The 22,880-nt window shown below is 44.0% G+C and overlaps 1 protein-coding gene across 1 annotated transcript in view; it reads right to left on the bottom strand.

Annotated features, from left to right (window-relative positions):
- The window catches only part of dgkg (diacylglycerol kinase, gamma), a 195,083-nt gene that overhangs the window by 5,901 nt on the left and 166,302 nt on the right, over nucleotides 1-22,880 (bottom strand). The window contains 2 exon segments of the mRNA XM_031796900.1: nucleotides 355-415; nucleotides 7,124-7,244. Coding sequence (XP_031652760.1) covers nucleotides 355-415; nucleotides 7,124-7,244 — 182 coding nt within the window.

The following is a 22,880-nucleotide window of genomic DNA, read 5'->3' as shown; positions in this document are numbered from 1 at the left end:
GGAGGATGGGGCGCTGAGGTTTAGGGTGACACACTTCTTTTCTCAACACTATTTAAATTGAATTGTTCTATATATAGCAGAGGGCATTTTGCTGTTGCTACGTGATGTGTGAATGGATTCCAGCGAGCATTTCCTCCTCCTCTAATGACATAACCAGTCAGTGGTCCGCTGTGACAAAACACTGTTTCAATTAACACAGCTGTCACAGTGAAGGTGGGGAGTGTGATGGAGAGGGATGGAGGGAAGAGAGAAGGAGAGAAGGAAATTGAAAAGGCATAGGGAGCAGGAAGAGAGGCAGGTGGAGGTGTAGCGTGGGTGTAGGGTGTGTGTTAGTGTGTGTGGTGAGTCTCTGACCGTGCATGGGGGCTGCATCCAAGGCTCCCCATCAATCTGCATGGGCAGCAGCCGGGATGTCCTGTGAGTAGAGAGATAGGGGGTCAGAGTCAGATCACATGCACCTCTGAGGCTCGATTTTCCCATTCATACTGTCCATACCATCCCAGGACCAGAGTCAAACACTGCTGTCTTTGTTCCCACGAGTCCTTTTCCCAGACAGGCCCCCACTCTAAACAAACTCACAGACCCCCCCCCCCCCCCCCCCCCACACACACACACAAAGATAGTTTAAGCCTTTCATGTATGCCTCACCAGCTAGGGAAACTCAGTATGGGGGAATGACTGATGAATGTTATTTTAATTCTGTTTTCGGAAAATATTAAGGGTAGGCTGAAACAGGTGAGGGGAAGCTTTGATTGAGTCCGCTATAAACTGTACTTTAACTGGCCTTACTGTGAATGTTTAATGGAGCGGGAACTGCTAGAGCAACAACAACATGTGAACTAATTCCACTTTTCTAAAACAGATTGGTTGGTTGGCATATCCAAAAGTGGCCTGAGTGCCCTCAGACGTGTGAAAAAGCTAATCTGTCAGACCATGATGGCCAGACTCTCTGTGGCTGTAATGAGTGAGTCAGCAGGTCAATGTTCTGTTTACTGGACACAGAGGCTCAGAATAAACTTCTGTTTTAAAGAGTGTGAAGTGAGGAAGAGAAGGGAGCAGGAGACACTTCTGTTTTAAAGAGTGTGAAGTGAGGAAGAGAAGGGAGCAGGAGACACTTCTGTTTTAAAGAGTGTGAAGTGAGGAAGAGAAGGGAGCAGGAGACACTTCTGTTTTAAAGAGTGTGAAGTAAGGAAGAGAAGGGAGCAGGAGACACTTCTGTTTTAAAGAGTGTGAAGTGAGGAAGAGAAGGGAGCAGGAGACACTTCTGTTTTAAAGAGTGTGAAGTGAGGAAGAGAATGGAGCAGGAGACACTTCTGTTTTAAAGAGTGTGAATTGAGGAAGAGAAGGGAGCAGGAGACACTTCTGTTTTAAAGAGTGTGAAGTGAGGAAGAGAAGGGAGCAGGAGACACTTCTGTTTTAAAGAGTGTGAAGTGAGGAAGAGAAGGGAGCAGGAGACACTTCTGTTTTAAAGAGTGTGAAGTGAGGAAGAGTAGGGAGCAGGAGACACTTCTGTTTTAAAGAGTGTGAAGTGAGGAAGAGAAGGGAGCAGGAGACACTTCTGTTTTAAAGAGTGTGAAGTGAGGAAGAGAAGGGAGCAGGAGACACTTCTGTTTTAAAGAGTGTGAAGTGAGGAAGAGAAGGGAGCAGGAGACACTTCTGTTTTAAAGAGTGTGAAGTGAGGAAGAGAAGGGAGCAGGAGACACTTCTGTTTTAAAGAGTGTGAAGTGAGGAAGAGTAGGGAGCTGGAGACACTTCTGTTTTAAAGAGTGTGAAGTGAGGAAGAGTAGGGAGCAGGAGACACTTCTGTTTTAAAGAGTGTGAAGTGAGGAAGAGAAGGGAGCAGGAGACACTTCTGTTTTAAAGAGTGTGAAGTGAGGAAGAGAAGGGAGCAGGAGACACTTCTGTTTTAAAGAGTGTGAAGTAAGGAAGAGAAGGGAGCAGGAGACACTTCTGTTTTAAAGAGTGTGAAGTGAGGAAGAGAAGGGAGCAGGAGACACTTCTGTTTTAAAGAGTGTGAAGTGAGGAAGAGTAGGGAGCAGGAGACACTTCTGTTTTAAAGAGTGTGAAGTGAGGAAGAGTAGGGAGCAGGAGACACTTCTGTTTTAAAGAGTGTGAAGTGAGGAAGAGAAGGGAGCAGGAGACACTTCTGTTTTAAAGAGTGTGAAGTGAGGAAGAGTAGGGAGCAGGAGACACTTCTGTTTTAAAGAGTGTGAAGTGAGGAAGAGAAGGGAGCAGGAGACACTTCTGTTTTAAAGAGTGTGAAGTGAGGAAGAGAAGGGAGCAGGAGACACTTCTGTTTTAAAGAGTGTGAAGTGAGGAAGAGAAGGGAGCAGGAGACACTTCGGTTTTAAAGAGTGTGAAGTGAGGAAGAGAAGGGAGCAGGAGACACTTCTGTTTTAAAGAGTGTGAAGTGAGGAAGAGAAGGGAGCAGGAGACACTTCTGTTTTAAAGAGTGTGAAGTGAGGAAGAGAAGGGAGCAGGAGACACTTCTGTTTTAAAGAGTGTGAAGTGAGGAAGAGAAGGGAGCAGGAGACACTTCTGTTTTAAAGAGTGTGAAGTGAGGAAGAGTAGGGAGCAGGAGACACTTCTGTTTTAAAGAGTGTGAAGTGAGGAAGAGTAGGGAGCAGGAGACACTTCTGTTTTAAAGAGTGTGAAGTGAGGAAGAGAAGGGAGCAGGAGACACTTCTGTTTTAAAGAGTGTGAAGTGAGGAAGAGTAGGGAGCAGGAGACACTTCTGTTTTAAAGAGTGTGAAGTGAGGAAGAGAAGGGAGCAGGAGACACTTCTGTTTTAAAGAGTGTGAAGTGAGGAAGAGAAGGGAGCAGGAGACACTTCTGTTTTAAAGAGTGTGAAGTGAGGAAGAGAAGGGAGCAGGAGACACTTCGGTTTTAAAGAGTGTGAAGTGAGGAAGAGAAGGGAGCAGGAGACACTTCTGTTTTAAAGAGTGTGAAGTGAGGAAGAGAAGGGAGCAGGAGACACTTCTGTTTTAAAGAGTGTGAAGTGAGGAAGAGAAGGGAGCAGGAGACACTTCTGTTTTAAAGAGTGTGAAGTGAGGAAGAGAAGGGAGCAGGAGACACTTCTGTTTTAAAGAGTGTGAAGTGAGGAAGAGAAGGGAGCAGGAGACACTTCTGTTTTAAAGAGTGTGAAGTGAGGAAGAGAAGGGAGCAGGAGACACTTCTGTTTTAAAGAGTGTGAAGTGAGGAAGAGAATGGAGCAGGAGACACTTCTGTTTTAAAGAGTGTGAATTGAGGAAGAGAAGGGAGCAGGAGACACTTCTGTTTTAAAGAGTGTGAAGTGAGGAAGAGAAGGGAGCAGGAGACACTTCTGTTTTAAAGAGTGTGAAGTGAGGAAGAGAAGGGAGCAGGAGACACTTCTGTTTTAAAGAGTGTGAAGTGAGGAAGAGTAGGGAGCAGGAGACACTTCTGTTTTAAAGAGTGTGAAGTGAGGAAGAGAAGGGAGCAGGAGACACTTCTGTTTTAAAGAGTGTGAAGTGAGGAAGAGAAGGGAGCAGGAGACACTTCTGTTTTAAAGAGTGTGAAGTGAGGAAGAGAAGGGAGCAGGAGACACTTCTGTTTTAAAGAGTGTGAAGTGAGGAAGAGAAGGGAGCAGGAGACACTTCTGTTTTAAAGAGTGTGAAGTGAGGAAGAGTAGGGAGCAGGAGACACTTCTGTTTTAAAGAGTGTGAAGTGAGGAAGAGAAGGGAGCAGGAGACACTTCTGTTTTAAAGAGTGTGAAGTGAGGAAGAGAAGGGAGCAGGAGACACTTCTGTTTTAAAGAGTGTGAAGTGAGGAAGAGAAGGGAGCAGGAGACACTTCTGTTTTAAAGAGTGTGAAGTGAGGAAGAGAAGGGAGCAGGAGACACTTCTGTTTTAAAGAGTGTGAAGTGAGGAAGAGTAGGGAGCAGGAGACACTTCTGTTTTAAAGAGTGTGAAGTGAGGAAGAGTAGGGAGCAGGAGACACTTCTGTTTTAAAGAGTGTGAAGTGAGGAAGAGAAGGGAGCAGGAGACACTTCTGTTTTAAAGAGTGTGAAGTGAGGAAGAGTAGGGAGCAGGAGACACTTCTGTCTTAAAGAGTGTGAAGTGAGGAAGAGAAGGGAGCAGGAGACACTTCGGTTTTAAAGAGTGTGAATTGAGGAAGAGAAGGGAGCAGGAGACACTTCTGTTTTAAAGAGTGTGAAGTGAGGAAGAGAAGGGAGCAGGAGACACTTCTGTTTTAAAGAGTGTGAAGTGAGGAAGAGAAGGGAGCAGGAGACACTTCTGTTTTAAAGAGTGTGAAGTGAGGAAGAGAAGGGAGCAGGAGACACTTCTGTTTTAAAGAGTGTGAAGTAAGGAAGAGAAGGGAGCAGGAGACACTTCTGTTTTAAAGAGTGTGAAGTGAGGAAGAGAAGGGAGCAGGAGACACTTCTGTTTTAAAGAGTGTGAAGTGAGGAAGAGAAGGGAGCAGGAGACACTTCTGTTTTAAAGAGTGTGAAGTGAGGAAGAGAAGGGAGCAGGAGACACTTTGGTTTTAAAGAGTGTGAAGTGAGGAAGAGAAGGGAGCAGGAGACACTTCTGTTTTAAAGAGTGTGAAGTGAGGAAGAGAAGGGAGCAGGAGACACTTCGGTTTTAAAGAGTGTGAAGTGAGGAAGAGAAGGGAGCAGGAGACACTTCTGTTTTAAAGAGTATGAAGTGAGGAAGAGAAGGGAGCAGGAGACACTTCTGTTTTAAAGAGTGTGAAGTGAGGAAGAGAAGGGAGCAGGAGACACTTCTGTTTTAAAGAGTGTGAAGTGAGGAAGAGAAGGGAGCAGGAGACACTTCTGTTTTAAAGAGTGTGAAGTGAGGAAGAGAAGGGAGCAGGAGACACTTCTGTTTTAAAGAGTGTGAAGTGAGGAAGAGAAGGGAGCAGGAGACACTTCTGTTTTAAAGAGTGTGAAGTGAGGAAGAGAAGGGAGCAGGAGACACTTCTGTTTTAAAGAGTGTGAAGTGAGGAAGAGAAGGGAGCAGGAGACACTTCTGTTTTAAAGAGTGTGAAGTGAGGAAGAGAAGGGAGCAGGAGACACTTCTGTTTTAAAGAGTGTGAAGTGAGGAAGAGAAGGGAGCAGGAGACACTTCTGTTTTAAAGAGTGTGAAGTGAGGAAGAGAAGGGAGCAGGAGACACTTCTGTTTTAAAGAGTGTGAAGTGAGGAAGAGTAGGGAGCAGGAGACACTTCTGTTTTAAAGAGTGTGAAGTGAGGAAGAGAAGGGAGCAGGAGACACTTCTGTTTTAAAGAGTGTGAAGTGAGGAAGAGAAGGGAGCAGGAGACACTTCTGTTTTAAAGAGTGTGAAGTGAGGAAGAGAAGGGAGCAGGAGACACTTCTGTTTTAAAGAGTGTGAAGTGAGGAAGAGAAGGGAGCAGGAGACACTTCTGTTTTAAAGAGTGTGAAGTGAGGAAGAGAAGGGAGCAGGAGACACTTCTGTTTTAAAGAGTGTGAAGTGAGGAAGAGTAGGGAGCAGGAGACACTTCTGTTTTAAAGAGTGTGAAGTGAGGAAGAGTAGGGAGCAGGAGACACTTCTGTTTTAAAGAGTGTGAAGTGAGGAAGAGAAGGGAGCAGGAGACACTTCTGTTTTAAAGAGTGTGAAGTGAGGAAGAGTAGGGAGCAGGAGACACTTCTGTCTTAAAGAGTGTGAAGTGAGGAAGAGAAGGGAGCAGGAGACACTTCGGTTTTAAAGAGTGTGAATTGAGGAAGAGAAGGGAGCAGGAGACACTTCTGTTTTAAAGAGTGTGAAGTGAGGAAGAGAAGGGAGCAGGAGACACTTCTGTTTTAAAGAGTGTGAAGTGAGGAAGAGAAGGGAGCAGGAGACACTTCTGTTTTAAAGAGTGTGAAGTGAGGAAGAGAAGGGAGCAGGAGACACTTCTGTTTTAAAGAGTGTGAAGTAAGGAAGAGAAGGGAGCAGGAGACACTTCTGTTTTAAAGAGTGTGAAGTGAGGAAGAGAAGGGAGCAGGAGACACTTCTGTTTTAAAGAGTGTGAAGTGAGGAAGAGAAGGGAGCAGGAGACACTTCTGTTTTAAAGAGTGTGAAGTGAGGAAGAGAAGGGAGCAGGAGACACTTCGGTTTTAAAGAGTGTGAAGTGAGGAAGAGAAGGGAGCAGGAGACACTTCTGTTTTAAAGAGTGTGAAGTGAGGAAGAGAAGGGAGCAGGAGACACTTCGGTTTTAAAGAGTGTGAAGTGAGGAAGAGAAGGGAGCAGGAGACACTTCTGTTTTAAAGAGTGTGAAGTGAGGAAGAGAAGGGAGCAGGAGACACTTCTGTTTTAAAGAGTGTGAAGTGAGGAAGAGAAGGGAGCAGGAGACACTTCTGTTTTAAAGAGTGTGAAGTGAGGAAGAGAAGGGAGCAGGAGACACTTCTGTTTTAAAGAGTGTGAAGTGAGGAAGAGAAGGGAGCAGGAGACACTTCTGTTTTAAAGAGTGTGAAGTGAGGAAGAGAAGGGAGCAGGAGACACTTCTGTTTTAAAGAGTGTGAAGTGAGGAAGAGAAGGGAGCAGGAGACACTTCTGTTTTAAAGAGTGTGAAGTGAGGAAGAGAAGGGAGCAGGAGACACTTCTGTTTTAAAGAGTGTGAAGTGAGGAAGAGAAGGGAGCAGGAGACACTTCTGTTTTAAAGAGTGTGAAGTGAGGAAGAGAAGGGAGCAGGAGACACTTCTGTTTTAAAGAGTGTGAAGTGAGGAAGAGAAGGGAGCAGGAGACACTTCTGTTTTAAAGAGTGTGAAGTGAGGAAGAGTAGGGAGCAGGAGACACTTCTGTTTTAAAGAGTGTGAAGTGAGGAAGAGAAGGGAGCAGGAGACACTTCTGTTTTAAAGAGTGTGAAGTGAGGAAGAGAAGGGAGCAGGAGACACTTCTGTTTTAAAGAGTGTGAAGTGAGGAAGAGTAGGGAGCAGGAGACACTTCTGTTTTAAAGAGTGTGAAGTGAGGAAGAGAAGGGAGCAGGAGACACTTCTGTTTTAAAGAGTGTGAAGTGAGGAAGAGAAGGGAGCAGGAGACACTTCTGTCTGCGGGACTCTGGTTTTGGTGACGGAGACACAACGGGATGGAAGTGGGGAGAAGAAGGGAGGAAGAGGGGTGGAGGGATGGATGGAGAGACAGAGGGGATAGTTGCAGAAAGGGTCCTGACCTGATGGTGACGTTAGCACATTGGGCCAGTCTGCGGCCAGCACTCTTCAGGCCTGAGTAGATCTTCCCCATCTCCATGGCGCCCTCCAGACCCACCACCTCTAGCAACTGGTCGCTCAGGTCTGGGAGAGGGAGATCAGTTAATACTTTCTGAGCGAAGAAAGAACAAAGGAAATGGAGAATGGTAAAGTGCATTAACGAGTTTTGAAGAGTTTTAGTTAGGTCATAGAAGGGCACTAGAACAGCTAAAGACAGGCTGTAGTACTTTTTGATTGTGGCCCCTATTTTTTTAATAAATCAAATCAAATGTTATTGGTCACATACAGATATAAAGCAGATGTTATTGCGGGTGTAGAAAATGCTTGTGTTCCTAGCTCCAACAGTGCAGTAGTATCTAACAATATGCACAAATCTAAAAGTAAAAGAATGGAATTAAGAAATATGTAAATACTGGATCGAGCAATGTCGGCATGGCATTGACTAAAATGCAGTAGAATAGAATACAGTATATACAAATGAAATGAGTAAAGCAGTATGTAAACATTATTAAAGTGACTAATGTTCCATTATGACCAGTGATTCCAAGTCTATGTATATAGGGCAGCAGCCTCTAAGGTGCAGGGTAGCATAACCAGTGGAAGGTGGCTAGTGATGGCTATTTAACAATCTGATGGCCTTGAGATAGAAGCTGTTTTTCAGTCTCTCTGTCCCAGTTTTGATGCACCTGTTGAGGAACTTGAGGAACTTGAAGCTTTCCACCTTCTCAACTGCTGTCCCGTCGATGTGGATAGGGGCGCACTCCCTCTGCTGTTTCCTGAAGTCCACGATCAGCTCCTTTGTTTTGTTGACATTGAGTGAGAGGTTATTTTCGCTGTCTCGTCATTGTTGGGAATCAGGCCTACTGCTGTTGTGTCGTCTGCAAGCTTGACGATTGAGTTGGACTCGTGCGTGGCCACGCCGTCATGGGTGAACAGGGAGTACAAGAGGTGGCTGAGCACCCTTGTGGGGCCCCTGTGTTGAGGATCAGCAAAGTGGAGATGTTGTTTCCGATGTTCACCACCTGGGGGTGGCCCGTCAGGAAGTCCAGGACCGAGTTGCACAGGGTGGGATTCAGAACTAGGGCTCCGAGCTTAATGATGAGCTTGGAGGGTGCTATGGTGTTGAATGCTGAGCTATAGTCAATGAACAGCATTCTTACATAGGTATTCCTCTTGTCCAGAGGGATAGGGCATTGTGCAGCGCGATGTGATTGCATCATCTGTGGATCTTTTGAGGCGGTAAGCAGATTGAAGTGGGTCTAGGGTGTCAAGTAAGCTAGATGTGACATGATCCTTAACTAGCCTTTCAAAGCACTTCATGGTGACAGAAGTGAGTGCTACAAGGCGAAAGTCATTTAGTTCAGTTTGCTTTCTTGAGTACATGAACAATGGTGGACATCTTGAAGCAAGTGGGGAAAGCGGACTGGGATAGGGAGCGTTTAAATCCAGCCAGCTGGTCTGCGCATGCTCTGAGAACGCGGCAAGGGATGCCGTCTGGGCCGGCAGCCTTGTGAGGGTTAACACGCTTATATGTCTTTCTCACGTCGGCCACGGAGAAGGAGAGCCCACAGTCCTTGGTCGGTGGCACTGTGTTATCCTCAAAGAGGGCAAAGAAGGTGTTTAGCTTGTCCGGAAGCAAGACGTTGGTGTTCGCGACGTGGCTGGTTTTCCCTTTGTAGTCCGTGATTGTCACATACGTCTCGTGTCTGAGCCGTTGAATTGCGACTCCACTTTATCTCTCTACTGATGTATTTTTATTCATCCTCCCGTTAAGAATACACACATCCTCATATGCTTATGGTTCAGGAACTTTAGATAGCTAAAGGTAATTAATGCCTTCATAAAGCACCCAGGAAATAGATTTTCTGCATACAATTTAGATAGATTCTTCAACTATTCAGGTCTGGTTTCTTCCTCTACTTTCTACCCACTACAATCTCAATGTCTCTCATTTGCTCCCTCTCACTCTCTGTCTAACTTAACCATATCCCCAGTTAATCAGCCATGTCAGTGTGAGCAGATCTCAGGTGCTCCTGAACTGATTAACAGTGCAGGGCCTGTGCTCTGCCAGCTGACCACCTAAAGATATCCTGCCTAGTTTATCCACACAGAGAGAGCTGAGCCTGCCTGTCTGTCTGCGATAGTGAATCACTGGAGCCATCCTCAGCCCAGTGAGGGACATACACACGCAGAGACACGCACAAACACATACACACACAGCACTGATCGGACCATCTCAAAGGGCCCCGTACTAATTTCACTCCTGTCCCATACAAGCCCTAACATGCAGGGATGCCTGTTTTGACTGACTAGGTTATAGTCGAATTGTGACAGTGTGTTTGTGTGTGTGTGTGCAGTCATGCCTGTTTTGACTGACTAGGCTATAGGGGGACTGTGACTGTGACTGTGTGTGTGTGTGTGTGTGTGTAGTCATGCCTGTTTTGATTGACTAGGGCTATAGGCGTGCTGTACGGCCCTTGGCAGTTTCACATCGCTGTCACCCGAACCGCTCTGCCTTTATGCAACAAACAGGAAACGGTCGCGTGGCTGCTATATTTGAGAGGGAGGAGACGACTGGCTTGGCTTGCACAAGGGATCTGATGCAAGCTGAAGCTTGTGTGAGATGAACTGTCATTGGTGGTGAACACTTAGTAATGTACACAAAGGAAATGAGATGACTTCCACAAAAGTCTGTGAGAGGTCAAAGTGTCTATACATTGTTCTCGCTAAAATTATCTATATCTCCAGCACAGCTGAGCAGATGAGACAAAATACACACACTAGTGTGAAGTATTGGATTTTTACTTCTTCGGAGTTTATGCTTCGTTTAAGTTAGATTTTGACTACTTAAAGTCTTTATAAACATATTTGCTGTGCTGCATTCTGTGGAATCGCAATACATAAAGTACAGGTCATGTGTGTTCCATTTGAAGAATTTAGCCATTTCGTGCTTCACGCTAGATGCTGTTAAAGTTCATATGGGAATAAGTAAGTCAGTAAGTCTCTCGCACTCTTAAATATTTTACATGACAATTTTGCAGCAAATGACAGATGAGGGATGGGGTGAACCATTCAAAATCCCCAAAGGTAAAACACAAGTAAAGATGCTGGCTCCACAGCATGACACATTACCTATGGGGTTAAAGCAAATACAACTGTAAAGTATCACTAATACACTGGAAACTACAAACACACAGTGTAAGCCTACAGCGAAACCTGATGTTTAATGTACTTCTGCTTCGACTTTAGTTTTCAGAGTGAGTCATCCTAAATACATTTTGTGGTCTCAATTTTTTCTACACAACTGAAATGATGCTTGGGCTGAGAAAGCAGTATTTGACATGCACAGAAAATAACTGATTGCTGTGAGAATAGATCTGCTGGGTTTGAAGAGGGGACAAAACACCCTTGCCATGGGGACAAATGGGAACAAATAGCCCTGTAGCCTCTCCCCTTTACCCCTGTGCCCCGGGTATATGCCCACTCATCAGTTATGGTCACACCGTCCTTAATCAACCAGCGGGGAAACCATTCTAAATCAGTCAGAGCAGGGGAAATCACTCTAAATACAAACATCCCCCATCCCTCTGCCTGCCTGCCTGCCTGCCTGCCTGCCTGCCTGCCTGCCTGCCTGCCTGCCTGCCTGCCTGCCTGCCTGCCTGCCTGGCCTATGGGGGCCATTTTGTGCTCCTGTGCCCTGGATGCCCACTGACTGATCAGACATGGGACACATCCTAAATACAAACACCCCCATCTTTCTGTTTCCCTGGTCCACTGGGGACATTTAACCCAGGGCGTCCCAGTGGTGGTGGCTATTTTGTCAGCCAATGCCTCGTCCTTCCACAACCCAGGGGACTAGACCGGAGCACCAAGGATGCGTCCTAACTAAACCCTCGGCTTGTGTCCCACATGGTACCCTATGCCCTAGGGGTCTGGTCAAAAGTAGTGCACTATTTAGGGAATAGGGTGCCATTTGGGATGCAACCTCAGGCTCAGTCCCAGTAGTTTTTCCCAGAAAGAATAATAGGATTGCGATCCATTAAGAGAAAACTGGGCATGAATAGCCCTGGATTAGTGGCGGAGGGACTAGTCACACTATGGACGCTATGCAGCCACTAGTACATACGCAGGTTTCACATGACAGATGGGACTCTACAGGGACTGGACTATCCAGAAACAGCAGAGCTCTTCTTGGTACATGAGATGATTTAATAAGAGCAGAGCTGAGTAAATAAACACATACAGAATATTCAACCTAATAGAACATGTTCTATATCTAATAGCTGGATATATTCATTGCCTAATAATTACATAGCAAAATGTTAGAAATGTTATACAAATGTTAAATATTTACATATTGTATTATGTTACTTTTGTTTATTATATTGATATATTCCTATATCCTTATAATTAAAAGTCCTTGGACACACCTACTCATTCAAGGGTTTTTCTTTATTTTTTTATATTTTCTACATTGTAGAACAGTGAAGACAGCAAAACTATGAAATAACACATATGGAATCATGTAGTAAACAAAACGTGTTCAACAAATCTAAATATACATTTTATATTTTAAATTCTTCAAAGTAGCCACCCTTAGCCTTGATGACAGCTTTGCTCATCCCAAAACATCTCGATTTGGTTGAAGCCAGGTGATTGTGGAGACCAGGTCTTCTGATACAGCACTACATCACTCTCCTTCTTGGTAAAATAGCCCTTACACATCCTGAGGTGTGTTTTTCCTGTGGAAAAACAAATGATAGTCCCACTAAGCGCAAACCAGATGGGATGGCGTATCACTGGAGAATGCTGTGGTAGCCATGCTGGTTAAGTGTGCCTTGAATTGTAAATAAATCACCAACATTGCCATCAGCAAAGCACCCCCACACCATCACACCTCCTCCATGCTTCACGGTGGGAACCACGCATGCAGAGATCATCCGTTCACCTACTCGGCGCCTCACAAAGACACGGTGGTTGGAACCAAAAATCTCAAATTTGGACTCATCAGACCAAAGGACAGATTTCCAACAGTCTCATGTCCATTGCTCTTGCTTATTGGCCCAAGTAATTATTTTCTTATTATTGGTGTCTTTTAGTAGTGGTTTCATTGCAGCAATTCGACCATGAAGGCCTGATTCACGCAGTCTCCTCTGAACAGTTGATGATGAGATGTCTTACTTGAACTCTGTGAAGCATTTATTTGGGCTGCAATTTCTGAGGCTGGTAACTCTAATGAATTTACCCTCTGCCGCAGAGGTAGGGCTATCTTCTGTTTACCACCCCTACCTTGTCACGACACAACTGATTGACTCAAACGCATTAATGCCAAAAGATGGCGACGAAGAACATTGCTGACGTTTTACATTCTCCCAACCAATTGTGCTATTTTGTAATTTTCTTTGCGTTTTGTGTAACTTATTTATTTATTTATTGTGTACACAATGTTGCTGCTACCGTCTCTTATGACCAAAAATAACTTCTGGACATCAGGAAAGCAATTATTCACCGTGGACTGGAAAAACTTGTTCCTTTAACGAGTCTGACGAGCAGGTTATCCTTCTTTCACTGGAACAGGCCCAGATCCACGCCTTTTGCGTGAAGAAAAGACGCCAGAAAAGGGGCCGCAAATCGGGCATCCTTTTGAGAATCCGGAGGCGAGCGAGTAACTTCCACTGCCTTCGATTCTTCTTGCTAACGTGCAATCATTGGAAAATACAATCGATGACCTACGATTAAGATTATTTTACCAACGGGACATTAAAAACTGTAACATCTTATGTTTCACAGAGACGTGGCTGAACGAAGATACGGACAATATAGAGCTAGCAGGATTTTCCATGCACCGACAGAACAGAGACGCTACCTCTGGTAAGACAAGGGGTGGGGGTGTGTGTCTTTTTGTCAATAACAGCTGGTGAGCGATGTCTAATATTAAAGAAGTCTTGAGGTGTTGCTTGCCTGAGGTAGAGTACCTTATGATAAGCTGTAGACCACACTATCTACCAAGCTGGTTCTCATCTGTATTATTCGTAGCCGTCTATTTACCACCACAAAATGAAGCTGGCACTAAGACCGCTCTCAACCAGCTCTATATGGCCATAAGCAAAGAAGAAAATGCTTACCCAGAAGCGGCTCCTAGTGGCCGGGGACTTTAATGCAGGCAAACTTAAATCAGTTTCTCCAAATTTTTACCAGCATGTCACATGTGCAACCAGGGGGAAAAAATCCTATTCCACCTTTACTCCACACACAGAGATGCATACAAAGCTCTCCCCCACCCTCCATTTGGCAAATCTGACCATAATTCTATCCTCCTGATTCCTGCTTACAAGCAAAAACTAAAGCAGGAAGTACCAGTGACTCGCTCAATACGGAAGTGGTCAGACGACGTGGATGCTACACTACAGGACTGCTTTGCTAGCACAGACTGTAATATGTTTCGGGATTCATCCAATGTCATTGAGGAATACACCACCTCAGTCATCGGCTTCATCAATAAGTGCATCGATGACGTCGTCCCCACAGTGACTGTACGTACATATCCCAACCAGAAGTGTGAAGTGTGAACTGAAGTGTGCACGAGAGCACCAGCTATTCTGGATGACTGTGTGATAATGCTCTCAGTAGCCGATGTGAACAAAACCTTTAAACAGGTCAACATTCACAAAGCTGCTGGGCCAGACGGATTACCAGGACGTGTACTCAAAGCATGCACGGACCAACTGTCAAGTGTCTTCACTGACATTTTCAACCTCTCCCTGACCGAGTCTGTAATACCTACATGTTTGAAGCAGACCACCATAGTCCCTGTGCCCAACGGAAGCTAAGGTAACCTGCCTAAATGATTACTGCCCCGTGTCACTCACATCAGTAGCCACGAAGTGCTTTGAAAGGCTGGTCATGGCCTACATCAACACCATCATTCTGGACACCCTAGACCTACTCCAATTCGCATACCGCCCCAACAGATCCACAGATGACGCAATCGCAATCCACACTGCCCTTTCCCACCTGGACAAAAGGAACACCTATATGAGAATGCTATTAATTGACCACAGCTCAGCGTTCAACACCATAGTGCCCACGGAGCTCATCACTAAGCTAAGGACTCTGGTACTAAACACCTCCCTCTGCAACTTGATCCTGGACTTCCTGATGGGCCGCCCCCAGGTGGTAAGAGTAGGCACCAACACGTCTGCCATGCTGATCCTTAACACTGGGGCCCCCCAGGGGTGTGTACTTAGTCCCATCCTGTATTCCCTGTTCACCCACTCAATGTGAGCAAGACAAAGGAGCTGATCGTGGACTACAGGCGGGCCCAACAGGCCCCCATTAACATCGACGGGCTGTAGTGGAGCGGGTCTAGAGTTTCAAGTTCCTTGGTGTCCACATCACCAACGAACTATCATGGTCCAAACATAGCCAGACAGTCGTGAAGAGGGCACGACAAAAACGTTTCCCCCTCAGAGACTGAAAAGATTTGTCATGGGTCGAGAGCACCGGTTGCATCACCGCCTGATAGGGCAACTGCTTGGCATCTGACCGTAAGGCGCTACAGAGGGTAGTGCGAACAGCCTAGTACATCACTAGGGCCCAGCTCCCTGCCATCCAGGACCTATATAATAGGCGGTGTCAGAGGAAAGCCCATAAAATTGTCAGAGACTCCAGTCACCCAGTTTAGACTGTTTTCTCTGCTCCCACACGGTTAGCGGTACCGGAGCGCCAAGTCTAGGACCAAAAGGCTACTCAACAGCTTTTACCCCCAAGCCATAAGATTGCTGAACAATTCATAAAATTACCACCGGACAATTTCAATTGACCCCCCTCCCTTTTGTACAGTGCTGCTACTCGCTGTGTGTTTATTATCTATGCATAGTCACTTCGCCCCAACCTCAACTAGCCTGTACCCCTGCACACTGACTCTGTACCTGTACCCCCTGTATATAGCCTCGTTATTGTTATGTTAATGTGTTACTTTTTATTTTAGTCTACTTGGTAAATATTTTCTTCTTCTTGAATTGCACTGTTGGTTAAGGGCTTGTAAGTAAGCATTTCAAGGTAAAGTCTACACTTGTTTTATTCGGCGCATGTGACAAATAAAGTTGGTTTGATTGTGAATGAACTTTAACACAGCACAACTGTTAAATACATTCCAGGTGACTACCTCATGAAGCTGGTTCAGAGAATGCCAAGACTGTGCGAAGTTGTGATCAAGGCAAAGGGTGGCTACTTTGAAGAATCTCAAATAAAAAAATATATTTAGATTTGTTTAACACTATTTCATAGTTTTACAATGTAGAAAATAGTTTTAAAAAGAAAGAAAAACCCTGGAATGAGTAGCTGTGTCCAAACGTTTTACTGCTACTGTATATATCTCAATCAATTCACAACTTCTGTGCATTTACTAATGACACAAAACTGGGAATTATTCTGGGTGAGGAAGAAATCACAAATGTTCCTGCCAGATATGTATATGATTGCCATAGCCTGAGGGACATCCCATGAACATTAATTCTCTGAAGTATTTACATTGTATTTAACTTACAAGTGATACACAGTGTAACCATCATCCATGTACATTTGTTTTTTATTTTTTCATTTTTTCATAATCATATTTGTATTGAATTAAATGTATCAACTAAAGATTACACAATACAACAGCAGTAGTGTTGTACCTGTATACATGATTATTATAAACTGGATTTCATTATCCTCATTGCATTTACTGAAATGCTGTACCCCTATATAGCTTTGGCAATATCTACAAATTGTATTTCAAGCCAATAAAGCAATGCGAGAGAGAGAGAGAGAGAGAGAGAGAGAGAGAGAATCACCATGATACTTTTTTCTCTCCTCTCCAATGTTTCCCGCTCCATCAGATCTGAGCTGCTGTACTGCAGCGCTTCGACAATGAGGTAGAACTAATAATAGAGCAGAATAGTGCTCTTACATAACACAGAAACCCAGTGCATTGTGGGATGGATGGCGGGTAGCTGGCCAAACGACTTTTGCTCCTGCCGTGCCACGGGCAAACACACGCTGGGTATAGTACAGAGATGCTCAACAATTAGGTTAAGACTAATGTGATGCAGTGAAACAAACTGTTCACAAAACAGTTCAAAGGACTACATTTTTGAATGGGATGTGTTTGTGAGAGAGAGGAGAAAAGGAGACATATGAAACAGTTCTACAAAATAATGTTTGAGGATTGTGATCAGTCCTTTGCAACCAGTCCTGCTATTCTCCACACCAGTTCAATAGTTTTCATAATGAACCACTTGGATACAATTGCTTTGATGCTACTATATGTAGATGTGAACCCCCTGAGAACAACCAGAACAGCCCCTAAGTACAGCACTTGTTCCAATAATTGCTCTGGTATTTATTTATAAACTAGTGTTTGTTGTTGTTTCCTTCCTCTGTCCCCTAGCTCCTGGCTCAGTCCGGATGTCATTGTCTCGGGGTGGCCGCAGTGGAGGCCGGAGTGAGGACAGATGGTCAAGAGGAACTAGACCCCACCATGAAACTGTTACTCCGGTAAAGTAAAGGTGCGTGGGCAGTAAAGGTGTGTGGGCAGGTGTGGCCTGCTTGGCCTGCTGACAGTATACAGGAATGATACACATACCCATTATTAGCTCCTCTCCTCTCACTAACCTTTCCTACATCTTCCTTTCTCACATGCTGGATATTTATACACGTTCTGTTCACATAACACATCTAATATAACAATAATATTCACATACTCTTTAGCTGTCTATGCTCCAAACTATGTTCTAATGTCATTCCTAAACGACACTGATATTTTATGACTCAGTTCTCAAGGGAAAAAACCCAATTGAACTTCAAACTCTTCAGATATGAGGGACACTTCTGAAAAGGCTCCTATTATCCCATAAGAAAGCCTGGCTCATTGAACCAGAATTTCTAGACTGTTGTAAGTATGTGCCAGGAAGCAATAGCTCTTCCCACAATCCTCTCTGAGTGGGTAGTTTTATTATATTTGTATCTATTTCTGTCATGGCAAACAACACAGGAGGGAAATGAAAAATGAACCCTTCTGTTTTAGCTGTGTGAGAGAGAGCAACAACAATAATCTGTATGGCAGAGCCCTGAAATAGCCCACACTATGGCAATGGAGGGACTTAAACAGGGGGAGGGTGGGTGGAGATGACTCCTGCAGGGGAGAGGTTGTGGGAACCTGGCCAGGCTTTAACCTGCAATGGTACACCTTTTACCACACAGAGAGAGAGAGAGAGACCCAGGACAACAGCACAATTAGACCCAACCAAATCATGAGAAAACAAAAAGATAATTACTTCACACATTGGAAAGAATTAGCAAAAAACAGAGCAAACTACAATTCTATTTGGCCTTAAACAGAGAGTACACAGTGGCGGAATACCTGACCACTGTGACTGACCCAAACTTAAGGAAAGATTTGACTATGTACAGACTCAGTGAGCATAGCCTTGCTATTGAGAAAGAACGCCGTAGGCAGACATGGCTCTCAAGAGAAGACAGGCTATGTGCTCACTGCCCACAAAATGAGGTGGAAACTGAGCTACACTTCCTAACGTCCTGCCCAATGTATGACCATATTAGAGAGACATATTTCCCTCAGATTACACAGATCCACAAAGAATTAGAAAACAAATCCAATTTTGATAAACTCCCAAATTCCACAGTGTGCCATCACAGCAGCAAAATGTGTGACCTGTTGCCACAAGAAAAGGGCAACCAGTGAAGGACAAACACCAATGTAAATACAACCCATATTTATGCTTATTTATTTTCCCTTATGTACTTTAACCATTTGTACATTGTTACAACACTGTATATTATATAATATGACATTTGTAATGTCTTTATTGTTTTGAAACTTCTGTATGTGTAATGTTTACTGTTAACTTTTGTTGTTTATTTCACTTTTGTATATTATCTACCTCACTTGCTTTGGTAATGTTATCACATGTTTCCCATGCCAATAAAGCAACTTGAATTGAATTGAATTGAGAGAGACAGACAGAGAGAGAGAGAGAGAGAGAGAACGATCTGAGAGACAAGGCAAGAAGGGCATTCTATGCCATCAAAAGAAACATACATTTCAACATACCAATTAGGATTTGGCTAAAAATACTTGAATCAGTCATATAGCCCATTGCCCTTTATGGTTGTGAGGTCTGGGGTCCGCTCACCAACCAAGACTTCACAAAATGGGACAAACACCAAATTGAGACTCTGCACGCAGAATTCTGCAAAAATATCCTTTGTGTGCAATGTAGAACACCAAATAATGCATGCAGAGCAGAATTAGGCCGATACCCACTAATTATCCAAATCCAGAAAAGAGCCGTTAAATTCTACAACCACCTAAAAGGAAGCGATTCACAAACCTTCCATAACAAAGCCATCACCTACAGAGAGATGAACCTGGAGAAGAGTCCCCTAAGCAAGCTGGTCCTGGGGCTCTGTTCACAAACACAAACACACCCTACAGAGCCCCAGGACAACAGCACAATTAGACCCAACCAAATCATGAGAAAACAAAAAGATAATTACTTAACACATTGGAAAGAATTAACAAAAAAACTGAGCAAACTAGAATGCTATTTGGCCCTACACAGAGAGTACACAGCGGCAGAATACCTGACCACTGTGACTTACCCAAAATTAAGGAAAGCTTTGACTATGTACAGACTCAGTGAGCATAGCCTTGCTATTGAGAAAGGGCCGCCGTAGGCAGACATGGCTCTCAAGAGAAGACAGGCTATGTGCTCACTGCCCACAAAATGACGTGGAAACTGAGCTGCACTTCCTAACCTCCTGCCCAATGTATGACCATATTAGAGAGACATATTTCCCTCAGATTACACAGATCCACAAAGAATTAGAAAACAAATCCAATTTTGAAAAACTCCCATATCTACTGGGTGAAATTCCACAGTGTGCCATCACAGCAGCAAGATTTGTGACCTGTTGCCACGAGAAAAGGGCAACCAGTGAAGAACAAACACCATTGTAAATACAACCCATATTTATGCTTATTTATTTTATCTTGTGTCCTTTAACCATTTGTACATTGTCAAAACACTGTATATATATATAATATGACATTTGTAATGTCTTTACTGTTTTGAAACTTCTGTATGTGTAATGTTTACTGTTAATTTTTGTTGTTTTTCACTTTATATATTCACTTTGTATGTTGTCTACCTCACTTGCTTTGGCAATGTTAACACATGTTTCCCATGCCAATAAAGCCCTTGAATTGAATTGAATTGAGAGAGACAGAGAGAGAGATATATAGAGAGAGAGATAGAGTTGGGGAGGAGGAGGGTGGTAACAAGGGTGCTTCCTGCCCTGTCCCGGTCACTAAAGGACCCGTCAGCACCTCCTCTCAAGTGTCCCCCTCCTCTGATCATTATCCATTTCCTCCCCATCAACAGCAGTAAATAACCCCTGACTTAATCTATAGACAGACAGTATTTTACACTCACCACTTTCCTTCCTTGCTCTGTAACTCGAGCTGGCTTGACTCTAGCTATCTCCTGGTCCCAGTTGTGTGACACTTCCATAGGGTGAACCTTCTAGTTGTAGGAGATTTGTAGGAGGTGAATCAGAAATTTGAGGTGTCAGTCTGGAGAATCAGGCCAGCAGGGTTTTCACTCTGTGGTAAACTGACTGATTGTATTATCTATAGAGCACAGCTTAAGAAAGCATGATCTTATTGCTGCAGAGTAAACAAGTGTCATCAACAATTAGTCATAAGCTGTACACACACACGTACATGCACACAGCTGTGTTTTCTGGAAATGTCTGGATTTTTTGGGTTGTAAAAATTCTATCACCATCAAAAATCCTATGTTCCCTTACCCCTTACCCCTAAACCTAACCCTTAACCTAAACCAAACCTATAAGCTTAAAATAGAATTGGAACAAATTCAGGACCTGATAAAAACCCTCTTTTCCAAACAGTTTTTGTTTTCCAAACTTTTCAGGACATTAAGGTGAAATGTTAAGACATTGGGGTCCTGATAATGTAGGAAACCAAGTACACACACACTCACACACTTCTTTTCCTCTGCCTCTCGAAGAGACGTCCTTCTCTGCCCTTCTCTGCATTCTGTTTCCCAGAAGTTAATTTAATAAAGGTTCAACTCTGTGGGATGTAGCTAGACTAAAGCACAACATTCCCTCACATGCACATGCACACACAAACACGCATACACACGCACTTGTGACACACGTGCACAAGAAAGACACACAAACACAGTGCTGAAGAGTAAATGACAATAACCATTAAATTGCATATGCCTAGAAAACATTCAAAATGCAAAAACTCCCCACCCACTCATACACATACTGACACAGACACTCATACACAGACACTCATACACATACTGACACAGACACTCATACACATACTGACACAGACACTCACACACATACTGACACAGACACTCATACACATACTGACACAGACACTCATACACATACTGACACACATACACTCACACACATACTGACACAGACACCCACACACATACTGACACACATACACTCACACACATACTGACACAGACACCCACACACATACTGACACACATACACTCACACACATACTGACACAGACACCCACACACATACTGACACAGACACTCACACACATACTGACACAGACACTCACACACATACTGACACAGACACTCACACACATACTGACACAGACACTCACACACATACTGACACAGACACTCACACACATACTGACACAGACACTCACACACATACTGACACAGACACTCACACACATACTGACACATACACTCATACACATACTGACACAGACACTCACACACATACTGACACAGACACTCATACACATACTGACACACACTCACACACATACTGACACAGACACTCATACACATACTGACACAGACACTCACACACATACTGACACAGACACTCACACACATACTGACACAGACACTCACACACATACTGACACAGACACTAATACACATACTGACACACAGACACTCACACACATACTGACACAGACACTCATATACATACTGACACAGACACTCATACACATACTGACACACACTCACACACATACTGACACAGACACTCATACACATACTGACACACACTCACACACATACTGACACAGACACTCACACACATACTGACACACAGACACTCATACACATACTGACACACATACACTCATACACATACTGACACACAGACACTCACACACATACTGACACATACACTCACACACATACTGACACAGACACTAATACACATACTGACACACAGACACTCACACACATACTGACACAGACACTCATATACATACTGACACAGACACTCATACACATACTGACACACACTCACACACATACTGACACAGACACTCATACACATACTGACACACACTCACACACATACTGACACAGACACTCACACACATACTGACACAGACACTCACACACATACTGACACAGACACTAATACACATACTGACACACAGACACTCACACACATACTGACACAGACACTCATATACATACTGACACAGACACTCATACACATACTGACACACACTCACACACATACTGACACAGACACTCATACACATACTGACACACACTCACACACATACTGACACAGACACTCACACACATACTGACACACATACACTCATACACATACTGACACACAGACACTCACACACATACTGACACAGACACTCACACACATACTGACACAGACACTAATACACATACTGACACACAGACACTCACACACATACTGACACAGACACTCATATACATACTGACACAGACACTCATACACATACTGACACACACTCACACACATACTGACACAGACACTCATACACATACTGACACACACTCACACACATACTGACACAGACACTCACACACATACTGACACACAGACACTCATACACATACTGACACACATACACTCATACACATACTGACACACAGCCACTCACACACATACTGACACAGACACTCACACACATACTGACACAGACACTCATACACATACTGACACAGACACTCACACACATACTGACACAGACACTCATACACATACTGACACAGACACTCACACACATACTGACACAGACACTCATACACATACTGACACACACTCACACACATACTGACACACAGACACTCATACACATACTGACACACATACTGACACACAGACACCCATACACATACTGACACACAGACACTCACACACATACTGACACAGACACTCACACACATACTGACACAGACACTCACATACATACTGACACAGACACTCACACACATACTGACTCAGACACTCACACACATACTGACACACACTCACACACATACTGACACAGACACTCATACACATACTGACACACAGACACTCATACACATACTGACACACACTCACACACATACTGACACAGACACTCATACACATACTGACACACAGACACTCATACACATACTGACACACATACACTCATACACATACTGACACAGACACTCACACACATACTGACACAGACACTCACACACATACTGACACACATACACTCATACACATACTGACACACAGACACTCACACACATACTGACACAGACACTCACACACATACTGACACAGACACTCATACACATACTG

Source organism: Oncorhynchus kisutch, linkage group LG2, assembly GCF_002021735.2.
Source record: "Oncorhynchus kisutch isolate 150728-3 linkage group LG2, Okis_V2, whole genome shotgun sequence".
Lineage (NCBI taxonomy): Eukaryota > Metazoa > Chordata > Actinopteri > Salmoniformes > Salmonidae > Oncorhynchus > Oncorhynchus kisutch.
This window is presented reverse-complemented; position numbering and strand designations above follow the sequence as displayed.